The following is a 14,771-nucleotide window of genomic DNA, read 5'->3' as shown; positions in this document are numbered from 1 at the left end:
CAATGTAAAGCAGACAACAGAGTAGTGTGTGTTTGTTCCTATTACAAGCCTTGATGCAGAGTTTTGGACAAGGTGAAGATGGTTTAGGGAACATTTGTTAAAACAGGTAAAAAGAGGGTTGCAGTCATGCACTTTACACACAAAAAATACCCACATAATGTATAAAAATAAACAAAGTAAATAAAAATATAAAGCACAAGAAACGAAGATGATAATGATTCCCTTTGCATGATCAATAGTTTTCTCTCAATAGTTTTTTGTTGCTCCAAACTTTTATTTTTTTTAATTTTTTTAGTTTTCATGTTGATGTTCATCAGTAACAAATCTGCAAAAAAAAATCTTCAAATAAAAGACAGTTTTTGAGCATTTATTTATTAGGACAGGGAGATTAAAAGTGGTCAGTATTAGTTTATTTCAAACATATGAAACAACAATATAAATCAATACCTTGACTAATAACAATAATAATTCATGAAGTTCATCAAACCTTTTCTGTTATGGAAAAAAAATATATAACTCTCCATTTGACAAAACTTAATAAAAAAATTGAGTAGAAAAGTAGAATTATGTTAATATTTTTATTATATGCTTTTATTGTAATTTCTATTGATTTTTGTTCATTTTTTTAAAATCCTAAAGTATTTTACTCCAGTTGACTTGACTTCAAGTGGATAGCTTAATGAAATGTAAAATACCATAAAACAGACAAAAATGAATGTCGATGCTCATTTACCTCATCTATAAGATTCACAGCAAACAAAACTCAGTAACTGATACTTTAGAAAGATGTTCACACTTTTTTAAGAAATGTGTAAGGTTTTAAACATTTAGAATATATTTATTTTCCTTAAAAACAAATACAATGTAAACTTTGTGTCGCAAGCACTCTGGAAAAAAAAAAAAAAAAAAAGAATAGGCCAAACAAACAAGTCTAATTTGCCTCCCAAATGGGGTTACAGAGTATTTCCTATCCGTGGATGTCCAAATCAAAATTTGTTGTAAAATTGCTCCACCTGTTGGACATTAATAGGAACTTGCAAAAACACCTGACATCTTTTGTGACGTCACATTTCCTTGTAATGTTAAAGTATATCTGACAGAAAACCAGCACCTTACACGTGTGGCTCAGTTGTGACCAAAAAAACAAAAACAAAAAAGGTTTGTCATGTTTTTATTCTTTTTTTTTTACATTTATTATTATTTTAATTAATTGTACATAAAAATGTCAGTTGAATTTTATTCTGTTGAGTTTATTTTTCTTTTTAAGTGCAGTCATGTTTTTAAATGTTTTGTAGGATTTTTTTTTTTTTCGGGGGGGGGGGGGGGGGGGGGGGGGCAAAAAACATATTTACAGACAATATAATGGACTGGACTTCTAAGCCTCTGTGGGGGCGGAGCTTTTAGCGTGTGCGGGTCGCTCTCGCCGTTCGTTGTGTTGCGTGCTTCGCTTCTACTGCGGGTTCACGGAGCGAACAAGCCGTCTGTCTGAGGAAGTGAGATGACAACATCATATGACCACGTCTCCGAAAGCGTTCGAGTCTTCCTGGTGAGTGAGGAGCGATCAGTCAGCCAGCAGCGATGCCGCCGCAGCGAGTCTCCGCTTTGCCGAGGCAGCAATCCCTGCTCCAGCCTGCAGTCATCAACCCGTTTGTCCAAGACACCAGACTGTCCAGAGCTGCTGTCCTAAAAGTGAGTACTGCGCTGTTTGAGCTGGGTGGGTAGAGGCAGACTGCGGGCCTTGTAGGTTACATGTGTGAGATCACAGTCGCTGTTAAATAGCAGCCGGGCCTATATAATCTGCAGCAATCGGCTTGCAGCTCAAACACAATGACACCTCTGTGAGCATTCTAGATCCTGTTTATTTCTAAGAGGGGCTGTTGATTATGATGGGATCATGTGCTTATAACTCTGGTGTATGTATGCCCCCCCCCCCCCCCCACACACACACACACACGCACTCTCCTCCCACGCAGTGTGTCTTTTTAGGAACCTTCCTGGTCCCTCTTCGAGCCATCCTCATCTCCCTTGTCCTGATGGTGACCTGGCCAATTTCCTTTATGATAACCTTCAGGCATCCTCTGAAAGGAGCTGTGGAGCCAATGACAGGCTGGAGACGGTAACTATGGAGACAAGCCACATCCCACACACATATACAAACCTTTTGATGAGAGGATCCCACAACTCATTAGGGGTACTGGACAAAACACTAAAAGACCCAATCTTGTCCTTTTTTTTGGTGTTCTTAACATTTTCTCGTTTTTTTCTCACGATGGAGGACATGTAGAGAAAATTAAGCTTAAAATTGCATTTCTGATTATTTCTTCATTCAATTTATTGTGTATTGGGGCAGATGGGAAAAAATGTTGTTAAGCTTGAATAAGCTTGTAGGTGTGACGTCAAAGCTACTACGGCAAGCCACAAGGTCCCTGCTCCATTCTTTGTTTTCCTCGTCTGAGCTGGCATCTGGCTCAAAACTATATGGCTGGAAAGCTACAATACTGCTCGCTGTTTTTGTTGTACCTGTAATAGTTAATTTTAGTTGTGAAATGCAAGAGTACCTTTCAAAATTCTACTTATGAAAACACGTAATCTTACCAAGAAAAAAAAAGTCTAGTTTTCCTTAAAACAAGATATTAGTTGGCTGACACTCCAACTGGACATTAGCATAAACCGTCAATGCAAACAAAAAAACCAACACTGCAAGCAAATGAACAAATGCTCACTAACTTGTTTTACAAACCTTTTTGTATTAGAGCATCAAGTTCATTTGCATGAACAGAGTAGCTGCAGAACACGGTTGTGTCATCTCTAACACTTTTTTGACAGAGGAACAACAGAAAATGAGAGGAAGCAAAAAAAAGACTGCAAAACCAACTGGCTTTGCAAATTGATGCAAAAAATATCTACAAAATCTGTGACTTCAAAGATTTCCGTAGTCGTTGTTCAAAAGATCACATCTACCCCATCAGCCACCGACTAAAAGGGAATGAGTCAGCAGGAAATGAGGCGGAAGTGAAAACACGAGTCATCATTCTAGACACGTTAAAACATACAACCCCGTTTTTTTTTTTATAACCTCAAATGTAGTGTAATATCTGTTATGTTCTTTGTACTTGCATGTTTTAGGGTTAAAAATACAGAAAAATACTTATGTTGTTAATGAAAATGGTAAAAACGGACGGTTTCAGTATTCAAACTTGTCAGCCTTCACCCGAAACAGAACAAAGCTTCTCTCAGCTCTCAGGCTCAGGAACATGCTACAGTTTCACAAATGACATGCAAATACCCCGCTACAGATATAAAGGGTATATATAAAGTGGCTTCTGTTCGTAATATACTTTATTTTTCAAATTAGGGGGTACCAGTGTTTTAATGATCACTTTAAATCATTTTCTTTACATGTTTAATTCTTGTTTTGTCTGGTTTTTCCCTGATATATAATAGCATTTTTTTATTCATCTGACAATTGATGCAACCCTTTTTTATTTCTAAACTACTAACATTTATTTAATTAAAAACACTCCTCAATTTTAATAAAAATTCAAAGAGACATTCAAAAGAAACTGCAACTTTACTAAGTTCTTTTTTTTTCCCTTTTTGACTCCAGACTAATGTGTCGAAGGGTCATGCCTGCTTTGGGGAGGGCCTATTACTTCTGCATGGGCTTCAGAGTGATAATCAAGGGCAAACAGGTCAGCAGCAGTGAGGCCCCTATCCTGGCCGTGGCCCCCCACTCAACCTTTTTTGATGGGATTGTGTGCGTAGTCGCCGGCCTGCCCTCCACCGTCTCGCGTGTCGAGAACCTTGCTACACCCATCTTTGGCAGTAAGATCCTTTTTATTTGTGTCGCTGGGGTTTGAGGCAGGAAATCTTTTTCTTTTTTTTGGGTGGGAGGGTTAAAATCTGAGGAAACTTTACTTGCTGTAAAAACTTCCTCTCTGTGTTGCTGTTAAATCAAACTGAACTACATAGAACTAAAGTTTTTGCCCCTTTGAGGTTTCATTAATTAAAGATAAACCTGATTTTCATGTGGATTCACAAACATTTGACTAAACATTTTGAAGATAACCGTTGTACAAATAACTACTTAAAATGATCTGTTTAGCTCTGCATTTACACAGACCCCGATTATCAATATTCTTTATATCTGTTTAAATGACACATTTTGTCTTGGACATTCTCTTTGTATCATATCTAAACACACTTTTCACATTTGTTTAGGTTGAAATAAATTCACTGTTTAAGGCAATCCACATGTAGAGGTCATGTATGAGAAAAATGACCAAAAAAGTAGGATTTTTTTTCTTTTGCTCTGTGTTGCTGATCACTTGCTTCCCCTGCAGGGTTTCTGCGTTGTATGCAGCCAGTGTTAGTGTCCAGGAAGGATCCAAACTCCAGAAAGAACACAATTCACGAGATTGAAACCAGAGCCAAGTCAGAAGGCCGCTGGCCACAGGTTTGTCACAAAACTCGCCGCTCAAACTGAGAAGCCCCTAAGTTCCGCAACACAGGATGTTGGTTTGGCCACAGTTTCTTCTGTCAGTAGTGAAAACTCTCACCACCCTTTTTTTTTTTAAAGTGTCACAGAAAGAGATAAATATTATACTGTTCACTTGACATTTTTCCACAACACACCATAGTCTATATTATTTATTTTAAAATATTAAAAACCACATGATTAAAAAATAAGCAAACATATTTTTCCTCCAGGTTTTGATATTTCCAGAGGGAACTTGCACAAACCGGGCATGTCTCATCACTTTTAAGCAAGGTAAGTCAAACATTATGTTTGCAAATCATTCAGGGCTAAGCACTTAATTCAAGATAAACAGCAATGGAAAAAGCAAATGTTCCCTGTTTCTTTGCTCTAACAGCAAAATGAAAATGAAGAGTAGTGATAAAAACAGTTCAATGAGTAAAATTAGTACCGTGTTTTCACGGCCATAGGGCGCACCGGGTTGTACGGCGGGCTCAGTTAATGATCATTTTTCCGTATTTGACCCATATAAAAGGTGCACCGGGTGTTAAGGCGCGGGCACGTTAACACAACATACCGGTAAAATATGCATGCTGGGGTTGAACCCTTCCTGTGATGACGTTTCTGACTGCGGGGGAGATCTTCTCCAGGGCCGACAGCGGATCTTCCCTCGGGGTTCACTTCCCCATTCGGACCCTCAGAGCCTCCAGAGAGGGTTAATAATAGAACCAGTCTCTGTTTTTTGGAGGAAAACCTTTTTTTTTATTTACTGTTCTCCGTAACTTAGTAACACAAACTGAATGCGTGCTCACACACTCACTTAGCTGAGTGCCTGCCTCCTCCTTTTGCAAACAGGGGAGCGCGGCATGCAGGAACTCAGCACACACACATACACACTCATTGTGGAAAAAAGCTGCGGGAGAAAAACTGAGTTGGTTCTCATGCCGTCTTCTACCACTCCTCTGCCGATGTCCCACAACCACACATTAGGCGCAGTTTGTAGAAAATTTAAGACTTTTAAGTGCGTCTTATTGTCGTAAAAAATACGGGTACACCTGCTTTGAATCAGCAGAGCACCAGCTATACCCTCAAAAATTCAGCAGCACCTGCACCCCTGTAAAATACCAAGCTGATACCTCTGGGTTGATTCTCTGAAGCTGTTTTATTTCATGTTTCGTATTCATTTTTCATTTAACCTTTATTTATCCAGGCAAGACCGATTAAGAAAAAAAAAGTATTTTTTAACTGTGGCCTTGCAAAAGCAAGACCTTTTCAGAAAGAGAAATAAAAATGAGTTAATGGAGACACAGGAACAATCAGGATAAAACAGCAATAACACAGAAGCTTCTACTTAACATTGTAAATTTGTCACGGTTTTAGTTTCTGTGCTTTTGTGTTCTAGTTGTCTTTTGTTTCTGTCTTGTTGAGTTTCCTGTTTTATTTTGAAAGTCTTCCTGTTATGTTTTTGTTTCGAGTTCTACTTTTGGTCTCCATCTGCCCTCATTGTTTGCACCTGTGTTTCGTCTGTTCTGAATGTATTTAAGTCCTGTCCTTCCCTTCCTCCTGTGTTGCTCCATAGTCTTAGGTCTCCCCGTTTCTGTGTATTTTGAGTTTCGTGTTTGCCTGCCTGCTGCACTGGTATTTTGTTTGGTTTAGTTTAGTTATTAAAGATTCTGTTTCCTGGAACCTCCTGCCTCCTCCTCACTGTGCCTGGTTGCTGTCCTCATTCCCACTTGTAACACAATTTGTCAAATTCATTTTTTTAATCAATATTCGGGATAGTAAACGAATAGCTTGGTCCCTCTACACGCGCGCACACACACACACACACAGTGTTGGAGAATGTAGTCTTCAATAAATCTGCAATACTGCATGTCCTTTTAAAAGTAAAACAAAGTAAAAAACAAAATGCTGGAAATCTTAAAGAAAAACAGTCCTGTTCTGGGGAGAAGATTCCTTTTTTGGCCAATCTGCAAGCGACCACAATATCCACTGTTTACAGCCTAATAGCATGTTTATTTTTAATATCATAAATACTTAAATAAAAGTTGGGAAAAGTCTAAAATGGGCTTGAATTTTTTTGAAATGCCCTTAAATCTCAAGATTCAAGTCAAGATTCATATATTGTTAGTGGGTTTGAAAACTTTTACATCCCTTTCAAAAAACTATTTTGAAAAAGCTTTATTTACATCTAGTTTTTGTTTAATTTTGGTCTATTACATTTTCTAATTTTCATGCATCTTCTTTGTATGAATTTAATTTGACATGTAGGGGCTTTTATCCCAGGCGTCCCTGTGCAGCCTGTGCTCATTCGCTACCCCAATAAAATGGTAAGAATTTCTGACTAAAATGCAACATCACCTGAATGTACTTTCAATTACACACAAAGCTTTGAAACAGACGCCACTGTGTACCTGCATAATTCTCACTGAAATACAAGTTATTATTAATGTCTTCAAGCTTTGCAATCTGTCTCTCTTGTAGGACACTGTGACATGGACTTGGCAAGGTTACAGCTCGTAAGTCTCAAATTAAGTATCTTTTCTTTTTAAATAAAGGTTTGTGTGAATTATTATACTTGCAAAAGGCAGCTGTAGGCCCTATAATATTAGTTAAAAAAAATCATCATTTAATAAAGAAAATTATCTCGTGTCTATGTAACTGAAAAAAACGTGTTTCGATTATTTTTCCACAAGGATTCGAAGAATCATTACTCGGAGTAGTGTAACTACGGTATTCAAAACAAATGTTATTAGCATTGTTTTTTGTATATTGAAAACTTACAATTCTGCTGTTTTTTTTTTAATCTGCAGGATGACTTTGCTGCTTCTTACTCTGTGCCAACTCTACACAACTGTAGAGATAGAGGTAAAACTATCTGCATAGATATATAGGGGGAAGATAATCTAGATTCTGCTCTACAAAAAAATAAGCCTGAAATGGGACGTACACAATAACCAGTATTTACTCCTCCAAACTTTTGAAAACAGCAATAAGTGAAGACAAAGAAGAGTTAAAGCTCTGCTGTGTCTGTCGGTAGATCCACTCCAAGTTGTAATAAATAGATGATGAATATAAGTTAAAAGGATACTTGAAACCAAAAAACCAATACAATTCTTTTTGGTAGAAATCTGACTTTTTACCACGGTAATTAATGGAAAAATTTTCCGGTTTGTATCCATCTTCTAGTGGTCATTTTAGGAACTGCAGCATGTAGCTTTTAGTTTGTTTCGAAAATAGAAAAAAACCTGATTAAAACACACTATAGTCAGAAAATTGATCTTAATTTGTAGTAATTAAATATAACAAAACTGTCTTTGTCTGTACAGAAGCATTGAAACTGATTTGCTGCCGTCTTCACCGTTTGTTTCTGTTTTTCAGTTCCTGCCGCCGCACGTCCCCACAGAAGAGGAGAAGAAAAGCCCGGCTCTGTATGCCAACAGAGTGAGGGAAACCATGGCTCAGTGAGTGTTCTTCACTATGATCCGTGGCAGGCACTTTGCATCGTTGAAAGCTTCTATAGAAAACATTTCACATGCGGCCTTCAAGGAAGCAACTAAAATAAGAGTCTGAGCAGAAAGGGAAGCATAACTATCTGCAAGGAACAGATGAAGTAATGGAGAGCTTTCATGTTTCTCCTGAGCTGATGAGAGATACTTCAATGCCAACTTTCTGAAGTGTTCCAGCTGACCTCAAAGCAACTGTTGTGCTCTCAGGGCTTTGAGAGTTCCAGTGACCGACCACACGTATGAAGACTGTCGCCTGATGATCTCGGCTGGTGAACTCACACTCCCAATGGAGGCCGGCCTAGTGGAGTTCACCAAAATCAGTCGCAAACTCAAGTAAGAAGGTCTACTTTAACCACTTACAGGCATAAGAATTACATTCGATTAAAAGTCCTTTTATCCCGTTCAACCAGTCTAAAGTGGGACAATGTGAAGAAGGAGCTGGAGAACTTTGCATCTATGGCCAGGTCTTGTAAGGGAGGACGTATAACTCTTGATGAGTTTGCCAGATTCCTAAAGCTTCCTGTTACCCAAGCCTTGGAGGAGCTGTTTGCACTATTTGACAGGGTGAGAACAAATATTTTTTTTACATTTGGTGACAAGATTAGTAGAAAAATAACTATTTCACAATGTAGCTCAAAGATCAGCTGCATTTCAGACAAATGTTTGGAAATAACGTATTGTCCCTTTGACTCATCCAGGATGGAGATGGAACCATTGATTTCAGGGAATACGTCATCGGTGTGACCATTTTGTGTCGACCAGCTAACACTGAAGATCTTCTAAGAATGGCTTTTAAGGTAAAATAAACCGATATTATTAACCTTAAACCTACATTAGAAATTAGGCCTGCACAATATACCGCAAATTTATCGTTATCGCAATATCCAGCTCTGCAATATGCATATCGCAAAAGACGGCGAATATCGCAATAAATCGCAAACCAGAAATGTGTTAAAACAATCTTCTAGCAGCTTGAAGCATTTAACGAATCAAATAAATCCCTTTATGCTTTGACCAATCAGATGGACGCCTTCCCATTGTTGACCAATCAGATGGAGGCCTATTATGTTAACCCTGGTCCTGAAGAGCCTCAACCCTGCCTGTTTTCCAGCTCTCCTTAACCAGCTTGCTGTTGATTGGCTGACTCAAGTGATTTCACATCCTGATTGACTGAACACACCTGATTTTGGTTATCATTATCGAGCAGTATAGGGAGAATTGGAAAACAGACAGGGTTGAGGCTCTTGAGGACCAGGGTTAGCCACCCTGACGTTTGTCCCCCATGTCGATGAGGGTCATTTGGAGTATAATTTTTAAACTGTTGCAATGAAATGGGAATGATGTTTTTGTTTATTTTTCTATTTGTTTATGTACCGCAAATTTATCGTTATCGCAATATTGATCACTAATATCGCATATCGCAAGCTTTCCTCATATCGTGCAGCCCTATTAGAAATATTTTTTTTCTTGTTATTTCAAAGTGTATTACAGAGTGGATGAAGTTCTTTCTCTCTGGATCCATCATACTCAACACTATTGTGCTTCCAATTTGTGCCAGATTTCAGTCGTTCAACACTAAGAAAATGATGGAAAAAAGTGGACATTAACATATATAATATGAAGATTTAATATATAAAAAAATGTGAAGATTTTACTAAATGTAAAAGAGATTCACGTCCCAGCTTTATACTTATTGCAGGAGGGAGATAAGCAGCGTTCAAAGGCATGGTTCATGTCACGTTAACAGAGTGTGTCTGCTGGCTGGACATCGGGTCAGATGTTGGATTCAGACAAACAACTTATGCTGGCGGAGTGGAACTAAAGGGTTATTTTTGTTCAACTAATTTATCAGATGTTGATCTATGATGTTGGATCATATCTCGCACCCCCGCTCCATCCTTTACAATTGAATTTTTCCCCTCAGCCTGCCAACGTTTCAAAGAAACCTAAAAATGGCGTTGTCCCTTCTTTTGTAGCTGTTTGACACCGACGAGGATGAGAAAATCACGCTTGTTGAGTTCACTTCTCTGCTGCGCTCGGCTCTGGGTGTGTCAGATCTCAACGTGAACATGCTCTTTGAGGAAATTGATGCAGATGGCTCTGGTTTCATCACCTTCAGTAAGTTGGTTCTACATTTATGGCTCGTTAACATCACACTGCATTCTGCAACCTTTTAAGTTAAGTGCAGCATATTGGGATCAGATGAGGACACCACTTCTGTTTTTTTTCCCCCTGCTTCTTCACCCGTGCTTTCTTAGATGAGTTTCAAGCCTTTGCCAGGACTCATCCAGAGTATGCCAAGCTTTTCACCACCTACCTTGAGATTCAGAGGTACCAAGCGATCCAGGAGGCAGGTCCAGGGGATTTTGAGTGGACTGGTGAGACAACTTCAGAAGAAACAAGTGAAGAGAGCAGCACCTCAGACAAGAAGGAGGACTGAAACTGAAGACAATCATGGCATTTTCTTAGGAAAACATGGAAAAAAAACATTTTTTTTAACTTCTGATTTATGTTTAAGTGCCTTAGAAAGTATGATAAATAAGAGCTTACCCCTTGCATAGTTTTTTTCCCCAACCCAAGTCCTCAGGACACACTGTCCTGCATGTTTTCTATCCTATCCCGCTTAAAGACCCACTCCAGTCACATTTTTAGTGATTTTTAAAGCGTTCCTAGTGGTCTTTTAAGTATGATTATGCAGTTTTTTAGGACAGTTTCTGTAGAGCAGGAGTAGGTCATTAGAAATTCACCTCTGGGGTGTGAGCAGTACCATTGGCGCAGACTTATTTTCTTTAAACATGTCCTCCATCATCAGAAAAATGCCACAAGAACACATTAAACACACACTTTTCAAAGGAGTGGGTCTTTCCCTCTGCAAAGGTTGATGATGAGCAGAGTCAAGGGAAACGCTGAACTTAAATAATTTTAGAATGTAATCTTCATAGAAAAAAGTAATCATTTTTAATGAGAGTTTAAATAGTACAAATATTAGCTTCAGACTCTTGACTTGAGTTTAACAATGCTGTTTTTGTGACTTTGTGGACTCATCTACTTGACTGAAATGACCACATCCTTGTTTACTTTTATATATCCATTTTTTTTAAGAAATTGCCAAACCAACACATTTTTACATAAAAACAATCTCTGTGCTTCTGTTTTGCAATTAGTGTTCAGCAAGATGTCTCCAGAGCAGCGACCCACAGACACACTGTGTTGGAGAAATGTTTAAAACAAGCATAGATGCTGCGCATTACACTTTTTTTTTGCGCTTAGGGACACAGGCCTTGTAAAAACGGCTGTATAATTAGCCACAAGTTTGCTTTGCATGTGTATCCATTTGCATTTCTACAAAAGGTTGTTGTTGCTGAGACAGCATCGCTGCTTCTTTGCAGCTTTAGGTTTACTAAAGCAAATCAACCATTGAAAATAGGGCAATTTGTGAGCAAAAAGGCAACAGTGCTTCTCTACAGGAGCATGTCCCGGTGAGATATACTTTGAGATTAACAAGCGGCATTGTTATTTATTTAGCAGGGTGTATGGCAATTAGCTGGCCTTTTTTTCTTTTCTTGTTAATACTGCAATGTCTGCTTTTTAAAATAAATCAAGAATGCAACACTCTGTACTGCTTTGTGTGTTTTTCTTTTCACTTGGGAAACTTGTAATGACTTTTTATACCTTTTTTTATTATTGAGAAACAAGTGAAAGGAGTGTTCTGGAACTGGAGCTGGAGATAATTTCCAAAATGGCCACAAGGTGCCAGCAGTTACATGGCAATGTGGTGGTGCATGTGTTAGACTGCTCTTTGTGTCATGACTTTTTTTGCCACCTTTATGTAGTTATTTTAAAATTTCATTTAAAGTCCTTTTTGTTCAAATTTAAGGTAATAATCTGAATTTAAATAAGTTACCCCTGCATGCACGCTTTGCAACAACTCAGTCAACTAAAGCGGAGTGATTAATGTATGCATTTTTGTAGAAACATCAAAGAAACATGTAGTTTTGTTCATATGCAAAAATAAAATAAATGGTTTTCATTGATTCACACAGAGAATATTTATTTTTGTTTACAGAAATGAACACTTTCCTTCATAGGAAGGTTTCTGTCAGTTTAGGAGTGACAAACAGTACATTCTTGCTTCATTGCTGATTCTTGCATATCTGAAGTGGACAAAGGGCTATTTTATGAGCAAACATAAACGGCTTTACACACATCATAGATCACTGATGTCTCCACTGCAACACTTAGAAATTGCAGTCAGTGGTATGTGCTCAAAGGCGGCAGAAATGAAGGATGGGAAAAGGATGTCCTCATTAAAAGCCCCTTGTTAGACTAACTGTGATTACCAGCTGTGATATCCACGTTCAATTTGTTCTAACCTTTTCAGTCTTACAGAGGCTCATTTCATTTTGATCAAAATTGATGAGATGGCATCAAATCAATTAAATCACATCGTTGCCTTGCTTACAACAGTTTGACTCCTCTCGCCGCAGTGCCGCTCTCCTCTTTCTCCTGCTTTCCTCTGGTCGTATATTGCTGTATCCATTTCAGCCCTGCCTGCAGGGTAATCCTGTCGCAGTAGATTGTGGGGGATATGTGTTAGTAATTTGATTTGGTTTCCTCAGGACCTGAGTGAATGAGAAACCCCTGTTTGGGAACACAAGCTGGACACAGACTTCATAGGGATGAGAGGCTCTCTGTGCAGCTGAAGGAAAAGGTCAAACGCAACAGGCCTCATCGTAAACCTGAAGCAGCACAACTGTGTGCTGATTTCTGCCAAAAACTCTGTGTTCTAAGCAAAAATGATAACTTGTCTTAATATACACCACTAAGTAGCTTGCCAACAAGTTTATTTGACACTTTACAAACTCAATATTGGAAAAATAACTTACATACATCCTATATTTTCCCAACTTTTTTTTCCCCAACTGCAAAGTATTTTTTAGAACATTTTTTGTTTATGTTTCCAAGACTAAATATTAAATATTTTGTACTTTGGCATCATTAGTGAGAGGATGTTTAAAGAAAATCACACAAGATGATGAAATAAAGGTTATTTCAGCCTTAAGACACCGTTGAATTATTTTTTTTAGTTGTATCAACAGGATAACTGGGTGTGTCTGGATGCTCTTTTGGCCCTACTTCGCCCTGCCTGATGAACATGGACGTAGGGTGTCAAAAGGTCAACAGAAAATGCACAATCATCAACTCAGAGATTTGAGGAGAGCAGTAATTTGCTGGGCAGAATTTCCGATCAAAAGTAAAAGAAGAGGTATTCATCCTGACACCTCGTAAATTCTTAAGGCTGTAGACTTAAAAGCTCCTCAAAGCCATATAAGAAGTGATAACCAGAGAGGTTTCACACACTGATTTACTGTCACTTTTCATGCATTTCCTTTCTTTTTACTGAGTAAATCTCAGGTTTTGGCAGCATGCGTTTAAAAGGAGTCCAATCCTTTTATACAAAGTCCAGCTGCAGTGTTCAGATAATGAATTTATGGCTCGTGATGTTCATTTCTCAGAGTCTAGCTTGGTGTGAAGTTGTACACATCTGTGTTGTGCTTTCAGTACTCACACAACCATCGTCACAACATACACACACACACACACGTGTTGCACCACCCTTAATTTTCTGCAGGATTGAGCCTGGCAGCCGGTCTCCTTCAGCTCTTCAGGGAGTTCCTCCAAATCTCATTGTTGGGTTTCCTCACCCCACCAACTGACATCTTGTTGATTTTCTCTCTTCCGTCATTCTTTCTGGAAAAAGATTGTTTCTCATTTCCCATGTGACAGTTGATTGGAACAGCGAGGGTCCTGGAGAGGGCAAAGTTTGAGACCAATGAAACATAGGTCATTCAACAGTGGTATCTGCTGCTGCCCACATTTGTTTTCTTGCATAATTGGTTTGGCTGTTTCTCCTGTCTCTGTTTTTTTTTTTTTTAACGGGTAAATGGTAACATGCTTTCTTGTGTAATATTTGGGGGTCATCCTGACGTTGTATTATTACTTAAACAGGCCTTTGTAGACATCCACCAATGCTGAGGAATGACTTATTAACACATTAGTAAAGCTTGTTCATGTTTTATAAATTGTTTGTTAAAGCGTTACCATCATTTTTCATATGAGGTAATTACAATCTTGAAAACTCAAAACAAAGGGCAATTTCATTTAAAAAATGAGAAAGCAAGAAGTGAAAAATTTATCTATTTCTCCTCATGTATAAAAATGGGGTTTTGTTGTGTGCCTAAAGGTTGCAAATTTGGATCACATTCTATAGATTAGACTGTATCTATTGTGGGAAACACATCCTAGCATCTAAACATGGACATTTTCATGTTTTGGACTGAAACTTTCAGTGCATGGACCATGGTCAGCTCTCCCATCCACATATCCATGCTGATGCTGTTTTAGACAGTTTTCAATGTACATACTGTTTAGGTTCCCTGAATCCTCCACTTCCTGATCTCAGCTTCCTGAACAGCATGCATGAAGCGGCCGTCAAACACGTATGAAAGAAGAACTATGATAGAATTTATACTTTTTGTCATGTGCTCTTGCAATATTTCAGGGATTTTCATACTGATCTTTTTTTTGCTTCCTAAATTGTTCATGTTTATGCTTAGCTTTAATACACTCCTTGCTGTTTTGTGAAAAAAGGATCAATCATAAGTAAAGGGATTAGATTAAATTCTCTGATTTGTTTTCCAAAAAGACTTAACATCAAGGCAAGAATTCATGTTGGCTGCCTTTTCATATGGTTTTTCTGTTCCAAATGAGCTCATAATACTTCC

General features: G+C 38.3%; 1 protein-coding gene across 1 annotated transcript; it reads left to right on the top strand.

The window, feature by feature from the left end:
• The first annotated feature begins 1,401 nt into the window (after positions 1-1,401).
• Positions 1,402-11,605, top strand: lpcat2 (lysophosphatidylcholine acyltransferase 2). The gene is made up of 14 exons (XM_023953637.1): positions 1,402-1,689; positions 1,974-2,116; positions 3,608-3,825; positions 4,344-4,456; positions 4,711-4,771; positions 6,749-6,807; positions 6,962-6,996; positions 7,291-7,345; positions 7,859-7,941; positions 8,194-8,319; positions 8,397-8,550; positions 8,685-8,783; positions 9,963-10,104; positions 10,245-11,605. Exons 1-14 carry the CDS (start codon positions 1,579-1,581, stop codon positions 10,424-10,426), a joined length of 1,581 nt encoding a protein of 526 aa, XP_023809405.1. The 5' UTR covers positions 1,402-1,578; the 3' UTR covers positions 10,427-11,605.
• Positions 11,606-14,771: the final 3,166 nt, after the last annotated feature.

The sequence above is a fragment of the Oryzias latipes genome, chromosome 3 (assembly GCF_002234675.1).
Source record: "Oryzias latipes chromosome 3, ASM223467v1".
NCBI classification, from domain to species: Eukaryota; Metazoa; Chordata; class Actinopteri; order Beloniformes; family Adrianichthyidae; genus Oryzias; species Oryzias latipes.
The sequence above is the reverse complement of the archived record's forward strand: the minus strand, read 5'-3'. Positions and strand labels throughout refer to the sequence as shown.